We start from the raw sequence: 21,246 nt of genomic DNA on the forward strand, positions 1-21,246 counted from the left end.
AAAATAGAATGACTTTGGTGTTAATACCTTCTGAGCACCTGAAACACCCTGGTCTTACACTGCTACTTTTAAAAAAAATGCAGTCACATTTACCCTTTCCTCTTTCAGCCAGATTCTAGGTAGATGTCCTGTCTGTACATGGTGTTTATTATTTATTTATTTTTAAAGATTTACTTATTTATTTATTTGACAAAGAGAGAGACAGCGAGAGAGGGAACACAAGCAGGGAGAACGGGAGAGGGAGAAGCAGGCTTCCCGCCGAGCAGAGAGCTCGATCCGAGGACACCGGGATCATGATCTGAGCCGAAGGCAGACGCTTAATGACTGAGCCACCCAGGCGCCCCTGTACATGGTGTTTATGTTTGTTGCTGCCAGGATTATCAGAGCACAATCTTATTGGCCTCTGACTCCCACATATATGATGGCGAGGCTGCTCTCCCTTCTAGGGCAGGTGGAATTCTCTCCTAAGACTTGACAGAGCACTTTTAACGTCTCTCACATTGTCTCGTAAGAAATATGCCTTTTTGTTTGATTTTTATATTGGCTTTTGCACCCAGGCCATGCAGATATAATTATTAGGGACAGGTGAGCGTTATTGCATTGCACTCCTTGCTGAGTTGATTCTAGTGATCATCAAAAGCCCTGAAGGAAATGCAGATTGTTCCTTATTAGGAATTAAATTGAGCCGTTGGTTTTATTGCTATCTCTGTGGGAAACCATGTGAGAGAGAGCAGGGGGAGGAAGCAGAGACTGGTTCTATCACCAGCTGTGTAACCTTCAATCAGTGATGGTGGTGGGCCTTGCATCCTAAACATGAGCCTAAAGTTCCTTGATAACTTGAAATTCAGGAAAAGGACATAAACTGATTTTTATGAATAAAATCACATTCTAAACTAACCAAAAGTTCTGATATTTAGAAGAATTGTATAGTGGATAAGTTAGAATGCAGTAAGAGTTGCATTTCTAAAGTTAATAATTGCTCTTATTAAATGATGTCTATGGAAAATTCATAGTTGCAACTTAAGACTTTCTTAAGGAAAGTGCTACTTTTTAGTGTCCATTTCTAACTTTGCTAAACAAGACTGTGCCCTCCATCGCCTTTATATGTTGTTGTCATTTTTTAAAAAGATTTTATTTATTTGAGAGAGAGAGCGTGCGCTCACAAGAGTGGGGAAGGGGCAGAGGAAGAGGAGGGACTCTCAAGGAGACTCCATGCTTGAACACGGAGCCCAACGTGGGGCTCCGTCCCACGTCACTGAGACCATGACGTCAGCTGAAACCAAGAGTCAGATGCTTAACTGAGTGAGCCACCCAGGTGCCCCTTGTTGTTGTTTTTAATTCCAGCTACTTAACTTACAATGTAATATTAATTTCAGCTGTACAATATAGTGATTTAACACTTTCATTCATCACCCAGTGCTCATCAGGACAAGTGCACTCCTTAATCCACGCCCTCCCCTCTGATAACCATCAGTTCTCTATAATTAAGAGTCTGTTTCTTGATTTGACTCTCTTTTCCCCGCTTTGCTCTTTTGTTTTGTTTCTTAAATTCCACATATGAGTGAAATCATATGGTATTTGTCTTTCTCTGACTTATTTCACTTAGCATAGTAATTCCATGTGGTTGCAAATGTCAAGATTTTGTTTCCCTTGCCTCAGGAGACATATGTAGAAAAAAGTTGCTTCAGCCAATGTCAAAGAAGTTACTGCCTGTGCTCTCTTCTAGGATTTTTACAGTTTCATGTATCACACTTAGGTCTTTAATCTGTCTTGAATTTGTTTTTGTGTATGGTATAAGAAAGTGGTCCAGTTTCATTCTTTTGCATGTTGCTCTCCAGTCTTCCCAACACCATTTGTTGAAGAGATTGTGTTTTTTTCCCCATTGGATATTCTTTCCTGCTTTATCAAAGATTAATTGACCATACAGTTGTGCGTTTAATTTTGGGTTTTCTATTCTTTTCCATTGATCGATGTGTGGTTTTTTGTGTCAGTATCATAATGTTTTGATCGCTACACCTTTGCAATATAACTTGAAGTACCTCCAGCTCTGCTTTTCTTTTTCATGGTGGCTTTGGCTATTCAGGGTTTTTTGTGGTTCCATATAAATTTTAGAACTCTTTGTTCTAGATCTGTGAAAAATGCTGTTGGTATTTTGATAGGGATTGCATAAAATGTATAGGTTGCTTCGGGCAGTATAGTTATTTTAAAAGTATTTCTTCCTCCAATCCATGAGAATGGAATGTCTTTCCATTTTTTTGTGTCATCTTCAATTTCTTTCATCAGTGTTTTATAGTTTTCAGAGTACAGGTTAGTTTTCCCTCTTTGGTTAGGTGTATTCCTAGGTATCTTCTTATTTGGGGTGCAGTATAAATGGGAGTTTTTTTTCCTAATTTCTCTTTCTGCTCCTTCATTATTGGTGTATACAAGTGCAACAGATTTCTGTAGATTGATTTTATATCCTGCAACTTTACTGAATTTGTTGATCAGTTCTAGCAGTTTTTTTGCTGGAGTCTTTTGGGTTTCTTCTATATAGTATCATATCATCTGAAAGTTTTTCTTTTTCCTTACCAATTTGGTTGCCTTTAATTTTACCTTTTGTTGTCTGACATTTATGGCTAGAACTTCCAGTAGTATGTTGAATAAATGTGGTGAGAGTGGAAATCCTTGTCCCATTCCTGACCTTAGCCGGAAAACTCTTGAGTTTTTGCCCTTCAAGGATGGTGCTAGTTGTGGGTTTTTCATAGATGGACTTTATAATGCTAAGGTATGTTCCATCTGAACCTACTTTGTTGAGGGTTTTTATCGTGAATGGATGTTATACTTTGTCATGGGCTTTTTTTGGTGTCTATTAAAAAGATCATATGGCTCTTATCCTTTCTCTTACTGATGTGATGTATCATGTTGATTGATTTGTGAATATTGAATCACTCCTGAAACCCAGGAATAAATTCTACTTGATCGGGGTGAGTGATTTTTTTTTAATGAATTGTTAGATCTAGTATTTTGTTGAAGATTTTTGACATCTGTATTCATTGCAAATATTGGCCTGGAGTTCTCCTTTTTTGTGGTGGTTTATCTGGTTTTGATTATCAGGGTAATGCTGGCATCATAGAATGAATTTGGAAGTTTTCCTTCCTCTTCTACTTTTTAGAATAGTTTGAGAATAGGTAGTAATGCTTCTTTAAATGTTTGGTAGAATTCCCTGTGAAGCCATCTGATCCTGGATTTTTGTTTGTTTGGAGTTTTTTTATTACTGACTCAGTTTCTTTGCTGCTTATTATCTGTTCAAATTTTGTATTTCCTCCTGCTTCAGTTTTGGTAGTTTATGTTTCTAGGAATGTATCCATTTCTTCTAGGTTATCCAATTTGTTGGCATATAGTTTTTCACAATATTCTTCTATAATTGTTTGTATTTTTGTGGTGTGTTGTTATTTCTCCTATCTCATTGTGATTTTATTTATCTGAGTTCTTTCTCTTTTTTTCTTGATAAGTCTGGTTAGAGGTTTATCAATTTTATTGATTTTTTTTTTTTCAAAGAACCAGCTCCTGATTTCATGGATATGTTGGGTTTTTTGTTTGTTTTTAGTTTTTATATCATTTATATATGCTGTAATCTTTATTATTTCCTTCCTTCTGCTGGTTTTGGGTTTTGTTTGTTGTTCTTTTTCTAGCTCCTTCAGGTATAAGGTTAGGTTGTTAGGTTATTTATTTGAGATTTTTCTTGCTTCTTGAGGTAGGTCTGTATTACTATAAACTTTCCTCTTAGAACTGCTTTTGCTGCATTCCAAAGGTTTTGGACCACTTGTTTTCATTTTCATTTGTTTCCATGTACTTTTTTATTTTCTCTTTTATTTCATGGTTGACCCATTCATTTTTTAATAGCATGATATTTAACCTCCGTGTATTTGTGCTTTTTGCAGATTTTTCTTGTAATTGACTACTAGTTTCATAGCATTGTGGTCAGAAAAGGTGCATGGTATGACTTTGGTCTTCTTGAATTTGTTGAGGCTTGTTTAATGGACTGATATGTGATCTGTTCTGGAAAGTGTTCCATGTGCACTTGAAAATGTGTATTCTGCTGTTTTAGGATGGAATGTTCTGACTATATCTGTTAAATCCATCTGTTCCAGCATGTCATTCAAAGCTACTGTTTACTTGTTGATTTTCTGTTTAGATGATCTGTCCATTGAAGTAAGTGGGGTGTTAAAGTCCCCTACCATTATTGTATTATTATATTAGTTCCTTTGTGTTTGTTATTAGCTGTTTTATGTATTTGGGTACATAAATATGTACAGTTGTTATGTCTTCTTTTTGGATTGTCCCCTTCATGATTATATAGTGTCCTTCTTTGTCTCTTGTTAGTCTTTCTTTTAAACTCTAGTTTGTCTGATATGAGTATTGCTACTCTGGCTTTCTTTTGACATCCATTTGCATGATAGATATTTGTCCATTCCCTGACTTTCAATCTGCAGGTGTCTTTATGTCTAAAATGAGTCTCTTATAGGCAGTGTATAGATGAAGTCCTGATTTTTTTTTTTAATTCATTCTGCTACCCTATGTCTTTTGATTGAAGTATTTAATCTATATACATTCAAAGTAATTATTGATAGATACATATTGTCATTTTATTATTTGTTTTATGCTTGTTTCTCAAGCTTTTCTCTAATCCTTTCTTGTATTTCTCTCTTTCATGGTTTGCTGATTTTCTTTAGTGATATATTTGGATTTCTTTCTCTTTATTCTTTGCATGTTTATTAGTGGTTTTTAATATATAATTCCCATTAGGTTTATATATAACCTACTTTGCATATGGCAGTCTGTATTAAATGGATGGTCCTTTAAGTTTGAATTCATTCATTACTCCTCTCCTCCCCATGTTTTAGGCATATGTTATTAAATCTTTTATCCTTTTATTTTGTGAGTTCCTTGACTGATTTTTTACAGAAATATTCGTTTTTATTGCTTTTATGTTTCGTACCTTTATACTGTCACTTTTGGTCTCTCCTTTCTTCTCTAAGAGTCTCCTCTAATATTTCTTGCAGAGCTGGTTTAACGGTCACAATCTCCTTTAGTTTTTGTTTGGGAAATTTTTTCTCTCTCCTATTCTGATTGATAGGCTTGCTGGAGACAGTATTCTTGGTTGCTGATTTTTCCCATTCAGTGCTTTGAATGTATATCATGCCACTTTCTTCTGGCTTGGAAAGTTTCTGCTGAAAAATCTCCTGCTGGCCTTATGGGTTTTCCTTTGTAAGTTATTGCCTTCTTTTGTCTTCGTGTTTTTAACTTTTTTTCCTTATCGCTGTATTTTGCCAATTTAATTACAATATGTCCTGATGTGGGTCTGCTTTCCTTGATTTTGATGGGAGTTCTTTGTGCCTTCTGGATCTGGATATCTGTTCTTCCCCAGATTAGGGAAGTTTTCAGCTATTATTTCTTCAAATAAATTTTCTATCCCCTTTTCTCTCTCTCCTTCTTTTGGAAGTCCTTTAATATAAATATTATTACACTTGATGGAGTCACTGAGTTCCCTAAATCTTTTCTCGTATTGCATATTTTGTCTCTCTTTTGTTCATCTTGATTATTTTCCATTCCTCTGTCTTCTAGATTACTAAATTCATTCCTCTGCTTCTTCCATCCTGATGTTCATTTCATCAATGTTAATCATTTCACTTCAGTTATTGTACCCTTTATCTCTGCTGTGTTATTCCTTATGTGTGTGTTAAGGGTCTCATTCAAGTCTTCCACTCCTTTCTCAATTCCAGTGGGTATCCTTATGATTGTTACTTTAAATTCTCTATCAAGCATGTTACTTATATGTGTTCAGCTTAGATCTCTGGCTGTAGCCTTGTCCTATTCTTTCATTTGGGATAAGTTTCTCTGTCTACTCATTTTGTCCAAGTCTCTGTGCCTGCTTCTGTGTGTTGGGAAAGTCAGCATCTCCTGTTCTTGAGGAAAATGGCCTTATGAAGAAGAGGTCCTGTAGTGCCCTGCCATATGGTGTCCCTTGTTCTCCCAGAGCCTGGTGCTTTTGGGAGTGTCTCCACCGTTTGTTGCTTGTGTTCTGCTGTTGTGTCCTGGACACTTTATCTGTCAGGCCACTTGTCTGCAGAGGTCTCTTTGCCTGTTGTGGGCATGGTTTGATTTCTGGCCTAATTGTAGTGCATTTTAACTAGGTGTGCTCTGGTCTCTTTGTGAAATGAGACTGTTGCCACTGCAGCTGGAACAGAAGCTCTACAAAACTCCCATGTCCGGATACTCAGTGTGAGCAGGAGTTTGAGCCAGTCTTCTGGGGGAAGGGAACTGCTGTGCTGGGACTGAGGCAGGTGTGACTGGGGGGGTGGGGGGGGCGGGTGGTATGTTCCACTTGGTCTAAGCATGTTAAGTAATGAGTGTGGGTACAGGGCTGGTTCCTGAAGGTGGCCCTGTGCTTATGTTGATGGGCGTGGAAATGGCCAGCCAGTTTCTTTGTTCCTGCAGTGGTCTCTTCGTGAATGCTGTCTCTCTGGGACGTGCTTAGAGATGAGCAAATAACCTCCTTACCATGGCCCCAGGTGCTCTTCAGATCGCTGTTTCCACACACTGTGTGGATTGTTTGCCTGCCTTCTCTCCAAGAGCTACACAATGCTCTCTGGACTCTATTCCAGCCAACCCCTCTGATCTTTAAAACTCCAGGCTTTAAGCCCCATTAGTTTCCAGAAATTATGAAATTTGACCCCTCTCACTTTCCACAGCAGTTGCTACGGGGGTTTCATTTTCCCTTGTACTCCCCGTGTGCTAGTCTGTCTCTTACCTTCTCTGAGACCCTGCCTCCCTCCCCACTGCAGCAGTCATGATCTGTTTCTCTCCTATATCACATCTCTGCACTTCCTACCTTCTTCACTGTGGCCTCTTTTCTACCTTTAGTTGTGGAGTTTGTTCTACCAGTTGTCAGGTCAATTTCTGAGGTATATAGGATGAATTGGTAGTTATCTAGTTGTATTCATGGGATATGGGGAGCCTAGGGGCCTCCCACTCTGCCACCATCTTCCTGTCCTTGCTCTGTGTGTTGTTATTTTAAAATAATTTTAGATAATGACAATTTCAGACACTTAAATATAATGTCAGAGAATCATTCCTTGAAAATCTCCCACGCCTGGGTGGCTCAGATGGTTAAGCATCTGCCTTCGGCTAAGGTCATGATCCCAGGCTCCTGGGATCGAGTCCCGCATCGGGCTCCCTGCTCCTTGGGAGCCTGCTTCTCCCTCTGCCTCTCTCTCTCTGTCTCTCATGAATAAATAAATGAAATCTTTAAAAAAAAAATCTCCCATGTAAATGAAATTATGCAATTTTTTAAATTTAATATTTTCAAGTTTGTATCGAAGTGTACATAGTTAAAGAAAATCAAATGATAGGTTTATGATGAAAATCAAGTTTCCTTCTTCATTCTTTCTACCCCCATTACCCTTTCCTAGAAGTGAATACTTTTAACTGTTTGTACTCAGGTGATAGGCAGAATGTGTGTTTACTATCATACTAGTTGTTTACAGCTCAGTCTGTTTTAATTAATTGGTGCTCATGCCATATTGGGGGCTAGAAGTTTTTATTCACTCCTGGTTATTTTTATGAATATTACTTTGATATGTTTATGCTTAATTTGTCTCAGTCAACTTTAGGCATTGTCTACTCTAATACTGCAATGATGGATAAAAATTTAGCTTCTTTGGACCATTTTTCCTGCATTTTTTTTTAACGGTTTTGAGATATAACTAATATACAATTCACCCCCTAAAACTATACAGTTTAATGACTTCAGTATATTCACAGAGTTGTGCAACCATTTCTCCAATTTTAGAACACTTTCATCATCCCCAGAAGAAACTTCTTATCACTTAGCCCTAAACCTGAAACCTACCCCTCAGCCCTCGGTAATCACTTGTATACTTTCTGTCTCTGTGGATTTGTCCTTTCTGGACGTTTTATATAAAGGGAGTCATAAAATATGTGGTTCTTTGTGATTGGCTTCCTTTACTTAGCATAGTGTTTTCAAGGTTCATCCACACTGTAGCATGTAGCAATACTTCATTTCTGTTTATTATTGAATAATTTCCATTGTATGGCTATACCACATTTTGATCATCCATTCATCAGTTAATGGACATTTGGGTTGTTTCCACTTTTGGTATTGTGAGTAATAATGCTATGAAGTTTTGTATTTGTGTAGATTTTTTTGTGTGGACACATGTTTTCATATCTTTTCAGTTTATACCTAGGAGCAGAATTGTGGGGTCACATGATAACTATGTGTTTAACTGAAAGAGGGCCGGTTTTCCAAAGCAGCTGCACTATTTTACATTTCCACCAACATTGAATGAAGGTTCCAGTTTCTCCACATCCATGCTAACACTTATTTTATTATTATTATTATTATTATTATTATTGCCATCTTAGTTACTGTGATGGTGGTATCTCCTTGTGGTTTTGATTTGCATTTCCCTGTTGGCAAATGACATTTGGCATCTTTTCAAATGTTTATTGACTTACATCTTCTTTGGAGAAATGTCTATTCAAATCCTTTGCCTATTTTTTAATTAAGTTGTCTTTTTCTTATTGAACTTTAAGTTATTTATATATTGTAGATACAGCCTCTTATCAAACATATCAAACTTTCAGTTTGCATAAATGTGAGGGTTTATTTCTTGGACTCTCAATTCTATTCCATTGATTTGTCTTTATGTTGATACTGCAAAGTCTTGCTTACTGTTGCTTTTATAGTAAGTTTCAAATTAGGAGGTGTCAGTCTTCCAACTTTGTTGGTCTTTTTCAAGACCGTTCTGGCTATTATGTGTTCCTTGAATTGCCATATGAATTTTAGGGTCACTTGTCTTTCTGCAAAGAAGCCAGATGGGATTTAAATAGGTATTGCATCAAACCTGTGGGTTAGTTTAGTGAGTATTGCTATCTTAACAATATTAAGCCTTCTGGCCTATGAACATGTATGTCTTCCATTTATTTATGTCTTTAATTTCTTTTTACAACGTCTTATAATTTCCAGTGTACAAGTCTTGCACTCTTTGGTTAAATTTATTACTAAGTATCATATTCTCTTTGATGCTATTTTAAGTATAACTGTTTTCTTAATTTCATTTTGTTTGTTTATTGCAACTGTATGGAATTGATTTTGTACATTGATCTTATATTCTGCAAACTTGCTGAATTCATTTATTAGTTTTTAAAAGTTTTTAGTGGATTTGTTAGGGGTTTGATGTATATATATATATAGAGAGAGAGAGAGATTGATTATATCATCTGAAAATGTGACAGTTTTACTTCTTTTCCAGTTTGGATCCTTTCTGTTTTCTTGCCTAATTGCTCTGGCCAGATACTCTAGCACAGTATTGAAGTGGTGCACGTGGACATCCGTGACTCATCCCTCTTTTTTCTCCCTTCTCTTCTTCATTTCTGTATACTTTTGCATAGTTAACATCAATAACATAATTATAATTGAGTCATTCATGCTTTGTCTGTTTATCTCTTTTTAAAAAATGGAAACAGTAAACAATGTTTAAGGAAGTATGACTTGTAATGGTTATTGCTCAGTGTGCTGACTGTATTTCCTTCTTTATAATTCTAAAGCCACAACTCTAATGACACTGAAAGAATATTCAAATATGTTTTCTACGACATATTCATATTCATGACACATTTTAGTTTGCTTCATGTTTATATCATGGCATTCTTGTACAGATTTTTTTCCTTAAGAGTTTCTAATTGCTTTCTTTTCATTTTTTTTTTTTTTTGTCATTAGAAGAAGAAACCAAACCTATGCCATCCTAACTGTATTTTTTTTTTGAGAGAGAGAGAGTGAGCGAGCAGCGGGTGAAGAGAGGGAGAGGTAGAAAGAGAATCTTAAGCAGACTCCACACAGAGTGCAGAGCCCTATGCAGGGCTCGATCTCCTGACCCCGAGTCATGACCTCAGCTGAAATCAAGAGTTGGGTCCTTAACCAACTGAGCCACCCAGGTGCCCCCATTCTACTTATATTCTGTATATTATTCAACCTCTGATTTATTCTCTATTTATTGTGTCCATTCTTAAAAACCTATTTAATTCCTAATCTAGCTGGGACCAGTTTGTTTTTATTTGTACCATACTTTTCTGATACTGCAGTTTCTTCCTGTAGTTTCTAGTTGTTTTTCTTTTGTTCATAAAGTCTGTGCTTCTCTTGTAGCCTCAAGTTCTTCCAGCCCTTCATCCATATAGTTTATTCTATGGAGTCCCCCTTTTTAGGACACCTGTTTCTTCGTGTCTGTTGGGAGTGTAATTTCTTTCTTTTTTTTTTTTTAAGATTTTATTTGTTTGACAGAGAGCACAAGTAGGCAGAGCAGGCAGGCAGAGGGAGAGGGAGAAGCAGGCTCCCCGCGGAACAGGGAGCCCGATGCGGGGCTCACTCCCAGGACCCCGGGACCATGACCTGAGCTGAAGGCAGATGCTTAACCGACTGAGCCACCCAGGTGCCCTGGGAGTGTAATTTCTAAGGGTTCCCTTTACCATGTATGTTGGAGCCATTCTTTTGGGATCCTGTTCTGTCTTTTACTTGGTTTACTCCTTTGTTTTGGTAGAATATATCTTGAAGTAACTTGTTAAGAAATAATGTGTGGGAGGTACACTTTCTGTGTCCTTACCATGACTTATAATTGAAGACTTCATTTAAATCCCAAAATTGATGAGTGCCTTGACCCGTTATAAAATTCTAGTTTGAAGTTAATTTCCTGCCAAGGAAATGATGGTGTCACTCTCTTTTAGCATTCCTGTAGCTGTTGAGAAGTCTGATGGGTGTGTAATTCTTATTCTTTTGTAGGACCCCCTCCTCTGCCCAGTGCTAGAAGCTTTTATGTTTTTTGTCTTTATTCTTTATGTCTGAAATAGCACAGTAATGTGTCTCACTGGAAGCTCTTTTTTTTTTTCAGTTTTTTTTTTTTTTTGAGTAATCAGTAGGCCTTTCCATTTTAAAACACATCTCCATTCAGCTCTAGCAAAATTTCTTATATTATTTCTTTCATAATTTCCTCTCCATTATTTTCTGTGCTTTCTCTTTCTGGAAATCCTATTAGTCAGATGTTGGACCCCAGGTATTGATTTTATAAACATTTCTATTTTTTTTCTCCTGTGGCTTATTATTTTATTTTTCCTTTGTTTCTTTTTTTTCTGTATTTAAATTCAATTTAGTTAATATGTATTGTATTATTAGTTTCAGAGGGAGAATTTAGTGATTCATCAGTTGCCTATAACACCCAGTGTTCATTACATCAAGTGCCTTCCTTAATGCCCATCACCCAATTATCCCTTCCCCTCACCCAGCACCCCTCCAGCAACCCTCAGTTTGTTTCCTAGAGTTCAGCATCTTTTATGGTTTGTCTCCCTTTCAATTTTCATTTTATTTTCCCTTCCCTTCCCCTGTGTCTGTTTTGTTTTTTAAATTCCACATATGAGAGAAATCATTATGGTATTTATCTTTCTCTGACTATCTTGTTTAGCATAATACCCTCTAGTTCCATCCACATCATTGCAAATGGCAAGAGTTCATTCTTTTTGGTGGCTGAGTAATATTCCATTTTGTATATACGCCACATCTTCTTTATCCATTCATCTATCAGTGGACATCTGGGCTCTTTGCATATCTTGGCTACTGTGGACATTGCTGCTATAAACATTGGGGTGCAGGTGCCCCTTCAAATCACTATGTTTATATCCTTTGGATAAATAGCTTTCTTGTGTTTTCTATATAATTTTCTTTAAGACAGATTTTCTTACCTTTACTTTTCTATCTTTTTATTTCAGCAGTTATGTTTTTAATTATTTGGTTTACCTTTTTGCCATACCATCTTGTTCTTGTTTTACAGGTATAACATATTGAATTTTTCTTGAGGTTACTAGTAGAATAATCAGGAGTGTTGAAACTGATCATTATCTTATTTTTTTTTCTGTTCCTTAAATTATTGAATATTTTTCAGTTAGGTTCTTTTTCATTTGTTTTCTTTGTGCCCAAATATTAGACTAGGAGGCCTTTACTCTCAGGCAGGAGTCATTCACCTTTTTTGTACAGGGCTAGATAGTATATCTTTTAGGCATTGTGGGCTAAGAGGCAAATCAAGGATATTATGTAGGCATTATATATGTATAACATATATTTCCAAAAATTTTTATTGATGAAAGTAAATTAACAAGTTAATACTTTTTTTTGTAATATAGGTCTAATGAGAAGAATTGATTTCTTATGGAAATTGGGATTTTGCTTATTGGGATTCAGGATTAGTGTTCCAAATTGATAGCAAATGTTTATGTTATTCCTGATCTGCAATGAGATTTTACATAGTTCATCCTCAGCAGTGTCTTTTTGTATGGATAGTGTTGTAGGATGAGTAATAGCTTCCCAAAGATGCCCATGTCCTAATCCTGAGAAGCTGTGAATATATTCTTTTTGTGGCAAAGGGGACTTTTTTTGCAGATGCGATTTAGTAAAGGAGCTTGAAGTGGGGACATTATACTGGATTACCCAGAGGAGCCCAATATAATCACAGAGATCCCTGTAAGAAGGAGGCAGGAAGTTAGAGAAGAGAAAAGATGCTGTGCTCCTGGCTTTGAGGATGGAGGAAGGGGCCACAAGCCAAAGAATGTAGGCAACCTCTAGAAACTGGAAAAGTCAGGGAAACAGATTCTGCCTTAGAGCCCCAGAGGGAACACAGTCCTGCAGACCCACTTTAGATTCTGACCTCCAGAGCTATAACATAATAAATTTGTGTTGTTTTAAGCCATTATGTTCGTGGTAATTTGTTACAGCAGTCATAGGAAACTAAGACAACTAAGTGCTGCCAAATACTACATAAGTCCATGAGCATATGATTTTATTTTTTTTTAAGGTTTTATTTATTCATTTGAGAGAGAGAGCACAAGCAGGGGGAGAGGGAGAAGCAGACTCTGCTGAGTAGGGAGCCCCATGTGGGGCTCGATCCCAGGACCCTGAGATCATGACCTGAGCAGAAGGCAGCCGCTTAACCGACGGAGCCACCCTGGCACCCCTTGACTGCCCTTCTATGTATGCCTTGAATTATCAGAGGTAACCTGTGCATAACTTCACAACCTATATGTTTTCAATTTAGATTTTCTTAAACAGGTAACCGGAAATCTTAAAACTTTTACACAGTCAGGTTTCTATGATCATATATGTTGCCTTCCTAGTGCTGTTATATTGCAGAATACTTTTATTAGTATAATAAAGTCCCCCCGAGCATATGATTTTAAATGACTCTGTCTCTGAGGCACTTTCAGTTAATTTTTGGTAGTTAGGTAGTAGATGCCGGAGTATTGACTGATAAGACAAAAGTAGAAGCAGCTGTTGAGAGGAAAGGAGCTCCGTGAAGAGGTTCCTGGCTCAGAGTGGCAATTATTCTGGAGGGTATTATAAGGACATTAAATGAGGATGAAAGAAGAGTTAAACTGACAGGTCAGTAAACAGAAAATAACCCCATCCTGACCTCTGCATACAAAACTGCATATGGCATTATCACTTGGCAGAAAACGAAACACACACAATCTCTTTCTCCTCTCTCTCTGTTTCACACATACACAGCAGCTCCAAGGGTTTTCCTCTAAAGAAACTGAAAAAGTCATCTAGGAAGAACCCGGACAGCTTGTTCGGGTGTTCGTACTTTCCAGCAGCGGCGGGCACCCCTCAGTCTACAGGCCCAGGACAGCCTACTGCCTGTTTTCGTAAGATCTGCGAGTGAAGAATGGTGTTGACATTTTTTAAAAGTTGGGAGGGAAAAATCAAAAGAAGATTTAATATTTTGTGGCATGTAAAAATTACATGGAATGCACATGTCCGTGTCCATCCACAGAGTTGTATTGGAACGTGGCCACCCTTGTGTATTTGCCCACCGTCTGTGGGTGCCTCGCGTTAGAGCACCTGCTGAGCAGAGCCTGTGTGCAGGGTGCTTGTGGCTTTTCCCCACCGCTTGGCACATTTCAAGTGATAGTTGTGCAATTTTAACGTACCATATTATTTTAATCCTTAAAAAAAAAGTTATCAGTGCAAACCTATCAGGTCAGAACACAAAAAGTGAACTTCAGATGTTATGCTCTCGAGGCAAAGTGGAGTATGGATTATCTTGGCAGTTAATTAGGTAACAGAGCACATCTAGCGTTGTGCTGAAGGAATGCGGTATGTATCAACATTGAACGATTCAGCAGTCAGCACAGTATTCCCAACCCGTAGGAAAAAATGATCAGAAAAATAAGATAGTTTAAAAGAATATCTCATCACAGAATTTATTTACAAATCTTTAAAAGCAAAATGAGATTGCAGCCAAAATAAGTCTTGAGGTAGCTCATCTGTTAGCAAAGCAGGGAAAGGCAGTTAGCAGTGGTGAGTTAATGAAATCACATTTGATTGCAGCAGTAGAAAAGAGTGTGTCCTGAGAAAATTCGTTGTGCACTGTTAGCCTTTAGATGAGAACAGCTACCTGGGACATTGGTAGACACATCCATATCAGTTGAAGAGCAAGGCAAATTGATTCCCAGTTATTGATACTGAAGTTACTGATACTGATCAGTTATTGCTATTTATTAAAGCATCAATGCCAAGTTTGAGACTGAAGAATTAGTCTCTGTATGTATTCTCATGGAACAACTGCAGGCAAGGATGCTCTCGAAGAACTTGAGAACTTCGGAATTCAGTAAGACCTGTAATGGAATCGGCTATTTTGTATAACAGTGGACAGTGGTAAGAGTATGTGTGGTGTAGACAAAAGCTTAGTTGGACAAATGTACAAAGCTTGTCAAAACACAAGCTGTGTCAAGCTTGTGGTTATTAATTATAGTGCTGATTGGCAGGTACTTTGTGGAAAATATTTGAATCTGTCATGTGTTAATGAACCAGTACTATCAACCACGAACTCCTTTTCCTCTTGTAGACTCAACCATTATCATTTCTGTGAATTTTTATAAGAAAGAGATGGTGAATATCCAAACTTCTGTATTACACAGGAGTTAGGTTAGCAGCAGTCAAGTTTTACTACGGTTTTTAAACTTAGGGGCTGAAATTTTTCCAAACAAGAACCACCCTCAACCACTATTACTGAACACTGAATGGCTTTGGAGATTAGCTTTTGCTACCTTGATACTGAATTATCAAATTAATGCTTTATATTATATAATATGTTATATTCTAATATTTTAGAAGTAGAGTTTAAATTCTAATGATTGAATTAGCTTCTGATAATTTGATGCTTAGTGTTGTTTCTTAGCGAATTGAGTCTAAAATTACAAGGGAAAACAGCACTTACATGAGCAACTTTTACTGTAGTAAAGTTATTTAGATAGTTAATGTTTGGATCACAGGTTAGGTCACGCTACATTATACACTTCTTTACTATAGAAAGTTAATATATTATGGAATAAATAAGTCACAGGGATGAAAGGCACTGCATAGAGAGTATAGTGAGCAGTATTATTAAAATATTGTACGGTGACAGATTGTAGCTTGTGGTGAGCACAGCTTAACATACAGTTGGTGGAATCGCTGTGTTATACACCTGAAACTAATGTAACATATTGTGTCAACTGTACTTAATTTAAAAAAAAGTTAAAGCAAGATGTTAGATCTCCATTCCCACACATTTTTGCTGCAGAAATATTTTCTGAGCTCAAACTATAGTTCTAGTGGTTTCCTTCCCTATTCCACCTCTTATTGTGGATTTCTGCTTCTTTTTAAAAATTATTTTACTTTTACAATATTGGGTCTACAGCAGGAAGGAGATAAACATGCTTGCTATCTTGAACTAGTAATAAAAAACATTGTAAATCCGTATGAACTTTTACCATTTCATGTTAAGAGCTGATTTTATGTTGCTACTAAGCTTCAGCAGCTCTCCCTAAAACAGTCTCATTCATTCATTCACTGAGTGGTCTCAGTGTTGGGAGCCATTCACCTCCTGTAGCACAGGAGGTGAAGAGAGAAACATAATTTTAATGCAGGGCCATAACTACGGTAATAGAGATGTGCACAGGTGCTGCAAGGGAGGATGGAGGAGAGTATGACTGTTTTCATATGGGAAGTAGAGGAAGACTTCACAAAAACACAGTATTTGAAGTGGGGCTTAGAAATTAAAGTCCAAAGTTCATCAGGTGGAGAAATGGCATTTTAGGCCACGGGAACAGCGCATGCACAGGCAGGGAAGGGTCTGAGATCAGAGGACATGTTTGCATGTGGCCGTGCATGACAGGAGGAGGAGTAGCAGGAAGGGAGGCTGGGAAGGTAAAGTATGGCCAGATTATGAAGGGCCCTGCACAGTGTGTCCTGAAAATCTGGTTTGGGATGCAAATCTCGGTCGCAATGGAGTTGGCTCATGAATTCAAGTGACATCATACTCTATCAAGATTTAATTTACTGTTAGTGATAAATCAGCCTTTCTGACATAAACATTTCCATCTACTTTCTTAACATTTCCTCTTTATTCAGTATGTTTGCAGTATAGAATCCAAATTACAGCACTAGTACAAATTGAATTAAGGCTGAAAATGCCCTTAAGTTTGAGATTTTACAAGTTTTCATGGGAGCAAAAGACTTTTAAGAGGTAATGATCCGAAAGGGTAAATCACGCTTGATTTTGTTTACACAGTCTTTAACTGTTTTTGCAAATTGTTCAGTTTATGATTTTCTGAAACTTAATTTTCTTTGTTTTTTTTTTTAGTGGACAGAAAACTGCAGAAAATCAACCTATCCTCCTTCTGGACCAACGTGAGTAAACATCAGATCTTCAAAACTGACTTTGGCCTTTGTGGAGACTTTTCCCTTATGTAATTATCTCATAAAAATGACAATAATGAAGAAAAATTTAAGTCATGTCTTCTATCCTGAGACAAATTTTTTTTTCTTCTGAGACAGATTTTTTTTTTTTCCAGGTCTGTGTATTATATATTTGGTTAAGACTCTGGACAAATATTGAAATACCCCATGACTAAAATACCCATTTCTAGTCTATCAAAATCAAAGAAAAAAAAAGAATCTCTGTTCTCCAGTAAATTCTGTCAACTGCCAAGCATTTTTTCATCCTGACAGATGCAGAGCTGAACCATGACTTCCTGTGGTACCTGAATATAAACCACCAGATCATATTGGAAGAAAGTGTAGGGTCTTATATATGAAACCTTCAAGAAATAAACGCTTGGCATGATAACAAAGCTGTCGAGAACAAAACAGGATTAAAAAACATAAGGGAAGGGACAGTGTCATATTTTAGTGCATTTAATGTTAATATTTTTAATATAATATATGGTCTTTTCAAATCTTTTGTGGCTAAATGGGTTTATGAGAAAAGTTTAAGAATCGCCCACCAGCCCAGAGGATACAGAATGTGGAAAAGAAGAGAAATGTATAAGGAAGAGTAATCTTTTTTGCCCTGCTTTCATTCTCTCTGAAAGTAGCCTGCTGCAGGACAGGGGAAAGGAGAGTACAGCTTTAAACTGTTAGCCTTAGAAATAAAACTGCCAGTCGTTTTACCAGCACACCTGGGTTTACGTGGGAAGAGCAGAGAATTGCAATCCAGGACAAGCAAGCTACAGCAAAACCATAGGGAAGCCTGCAGAACAAAAGAGGAAGACACTCTTTTATAGAGGAAAGGGGAAGTTGGGAAGGCTGTTCAAACAAAAAAGTCCATTGGAGTAAATGGCATTTGAAGCATAGTGGTTTTGCATTGGCTGAGTTACGGCAGTGTCTTATTGGCTAGGCTGTTGCCAAGGGAGGAAGAAAGCCTTTCTTCTTCCTGTGGGGGTAGTAAAGTAGTATCTAAAGTACTATCAACTTGCAAGGCTCCTTTCTTTCTGCTGGGTTGCAAGTTCAAGCCCCATGTTGGGGGTGGAGCTTTCTTTAAAAAAAAAAATCTTCAAAAAAATAAATTTAAAAAAATCTTTCTTTAAAAGCATAGGTGATCAAAAGTCAAGTTTTCCACATTTAGTGGTTTTTCCCCTCAGTCCCAGGAAGGACCTTTCCTGCTTGTCATGTTCTGTGCAGGGAGGAAGGTGCAGAGTAGTTGGAAACCACTTAAAGCCATGTTTGAGTTGACAAGGAAGGTTAGGAGAGAGCACTCAGGCACTTCCCATCCAAAGTCTGTATCTTCTTAAGGTCTTAAGTGTTGGAGATTTTCTCAGAACATTGGACCAGCATCATTTATTGGGTACATTGTTTTTTTTTTTAAAGTTTGATAGGGAACAAAATACAAAACTTAAAATAATTATACAAAGCAGAAGAAGTAACAGAACTCCACAAATTGTACGATGGCTCTAAACTAGGACTCTAGGTCTGAAAGTAGCCCACTGAAGTATTTTTTTTTTAAAGATTTTATTTATTTGAGAGAGAGAGAATGAGAGAGAAAGCACGAGAGGGAAGAGGGTCAGAGGGTCAGAGGGAGAAGCAGACTCCCCGCCGAGCAGGGAGCCCGGTGCGGGACTCGATCCCAGGACTCCAGGATCATGACCTGAGCCGAAGGCAGTCGCCCAGCCCACTGAAATATTTATTGGCACTGATTCCAACTTAGGAGAGAGCTTTTCCCTGTGAAGGCAAACATAGAGTCATATATGCCTCTTGGAAGTCTCTGCTTGAAGAGACAATGGAAGCAGAATAGTGAATACAGCCAAGAACACACAGTACATTTGTAAACATACAGTACAGGTACATACTGACACTTTGTTAGTAGACCAATGGTTTAATGCATGTAAGTAGTGGGAATTTTAGAATTGCTGGTAGGGCCAGACAGTTATTGGTCCAAACCAGAGTCTCTTTTTATCAAGCCAACAATTACTAGATTTTCAATATTGTTTCTCCCTCTCTAGAGTCAGTTGTTGGGTATCTCTTGTCAGTTTTTCTAAATAATCATCTGGGAGAACATTCCTTTGGACTGTGACAGAGGTTTGGCTGTTGGTCTCCTTGAGAGCAGCATTTTTGATGGAAATACCAGTGAGGTGGTTTTGTTTGGCCTCCAGGGAGTGAGTCAAGTCTGGTACGCCCAAGAACCTTATTAATAGAGCAGCTGGCAAAAGTATGACATCTAGTACATTTTGGACATAAGAGCCATTTTTAATCTCATCCCCCCTGGGGGTAAGGACATCTCATTGTTTCCATAATATTCCAAAGTGATGAACTGCCCCAAAGGCATACTAACTGTCAGTATAAATGTTTGTGGCTTTAGCCTTGGCTAAGGGACAAGTTTGAGCAAGGGCATATATTTCAGCCTGTTGGGTAGAAATACCAAAGGTAAAGGTGCTGCCTCAGTGATTTCAAAAAGGAGTTGCAGTAGCATACCCCACACAGTATTTACCATTTACATCCTTTAAATAAGAACTCTCAGGAAGTCATGAAAATGCTTGCCTTGGTTCGAAGAGTTTGTTACAAATTGTCGTGAGGGGTCAGAAAGTCGTGTCAACGATCATAAAGGGTATCATCTGGATCCGAATGTAGGCCTTGTTTGGAGATCAGATCCCCTAAGTATCAAACCTGAATTTGAGCAAACTACTTTTTTTTTTTTTTTTAACTTTGGAGATTTTTATATCCCTTTAAGGCTACAAATTTTAACAGGTGGATGCTATCTCCTGTGAAGAAGTTTGAGAAGGGGGGATACAAAAGCAAGTCATCTGCATATTTTAACCAAGTAGAGCCTTCCAAAAACTTTCTATCATCCGAATCAGCTTTTAAGGTTTGTGAAAAGTAAGAGGGACTCTGTGAAACCCTGGGGATAAATATTATCGTCCAGCTGTATTGCTGTTCCCAAGTGAAAGCAAAAAGATGTTGGCTGTTCTCATCAGCGAGATTACTAAAAATGTACGGCATAGTTAAACTATGAAAAATCAGCTTTCAGTAGGAATGGATATCAGTAGCACGTAAAGGTTGGGAACAACAGGATGCCAAGGGAAAACAGTGGGACTTACTGCTTTTAGGTCCTGGACAGACCTCCATCCTTAGCCACTGGGTTTTCTTACAGATAAAATAGGAATATTACAGGGACTAGTGCAGGGGATAGTGAAGCCCTGAGCCTTATAATCTTCTGTTATGGGCTTGATACCTCAAGGGCCTTCTTTATTTTGATTAATTCTGCAGAGGGGTTTGAGGGATCTGTTTGAATCTTGATGGGTAGGTGCACTTTGGATTCTGCCAGTATCAGTTGAGGATTTTGCCTGTTAAGGAGGTGGTAGTTGATCCAATAGTAGCAAATAATCAGTGTCTCTAGATGCAGCTCTAGTCAGAGACGGAGCAAATGAAAGATGTGCAAGGGTCATTGAATCCCCCTGGTCGGCTATTTTGATTACTGTTACCGAATTCTAGAATTATTTCCCCTTTGGGAGAAGGAAATTCTGGCATGATAGTTCTGTGAGAAATCTTGGCCCAGTAAATGAATAGAGATGGAGGAAATTAAGGGGGAAAAGGGTGCATCTCTCTCAAAAGGGCCTAGACAAAAGGGAATAGGTTCAGAGATGGGAACCTCTTGAGGTTTATCAGAGACCCACCCGCTCAACTGTTTGAACTGCTTCAGCGCTCTGAGGTAGAGACTGCTTTAAAGCAGTGCGGTTGAGCACGGAGAGTGTAGCTCTGGCTTCAACGCAGACGGATTGGTTCCCAGTCTGGGAAGTGGTTTCTGCAGGGCACTGAAGAGGGACGATTGGGGTGAGCACCTTTCGCTCCTTAGGGCCTTGTGTTTGGGAATTGGGAGGAGGTTGGAAAGACTGCGTAAAGGGCTTACAACACCTAGAGCACTTAAATTTGTCCCAGCTTTTTAATAATTCCCTGGGTCTTTGCAATAATAGCAGAAACTGGAAGGGTTTTGGTTTTTTTTAGGGGCCTTCATTTGCCCAAGTCAAAAACTGAAAATTTTAGCAGTCCTTCTTTAGGTGACCCATCTAGGACACAAGCGAGCCGGTTTGCCAGATTCAGTCTGCAGTGAGTATAGTTTTCCATTTCATCCTGGTCCTTTTAAAAGACTCAAGGAGAGGGGCGCCTGAGTGGCTCAATCGGTTAAGCATCTGCCTTCGACTCAGGTCATGATCCCAGACCCTGGGATCAAGTCCCAAGTCCCGCATCAGGCTCCCTGCTCAGAAGGGAGTCTGCCCCTGCTTCTCCCTCTGCCCTTACCCCTGCTCATGCTCTATCTCTTCCTCCCTCCCTCTCTCTCTCTCTCTCTCAAATAAATAAAACACACACACACACACACACACACACACACA

At 38.2% G+C, this 21,246-nt stretch overlaps 1 protein-coding gene across 1 annotated transcript in view; it reads left to right on the plus strand.

Annotated features, from left to right (window-relative positions):
- ASAH1 (N-acylsphingosine amidohydrolase 1) overlaps positions 1-21,246 on the plus strand; it is a 47,857-nt gene that overhangs the window by 5,462 nt on the left and 21,149 nt on the right. Inside the window, exon 2 of the mRNA XM_025886066.2 lies at positions 16,728-16,774. Coding sequence (XP_025741851.1) covers positions 16,728-16,774 — 47 coding nt within the window. The remainder of the gene's footprint in view (positions 1-16,727; positions 16,775-21,246) is intronic.

Source organism: Callorhinus ursinus, unplaced genomic scaffold (assembly GCF_003265705.2).
Source record: "Callorhinus ursinus isolate GAN/ISIS: 27379988/994484 unplaced genomic scaffold, GSC_fseal_2.0 scaffold17, whole genome shotgun sequence".
Taxonomy (NCBI): Eukaryota; Metazoa; Chordata; class Mammalia; order Carnivora; family Otariidae; genus Callorhinus; species Callorhinus ursinus.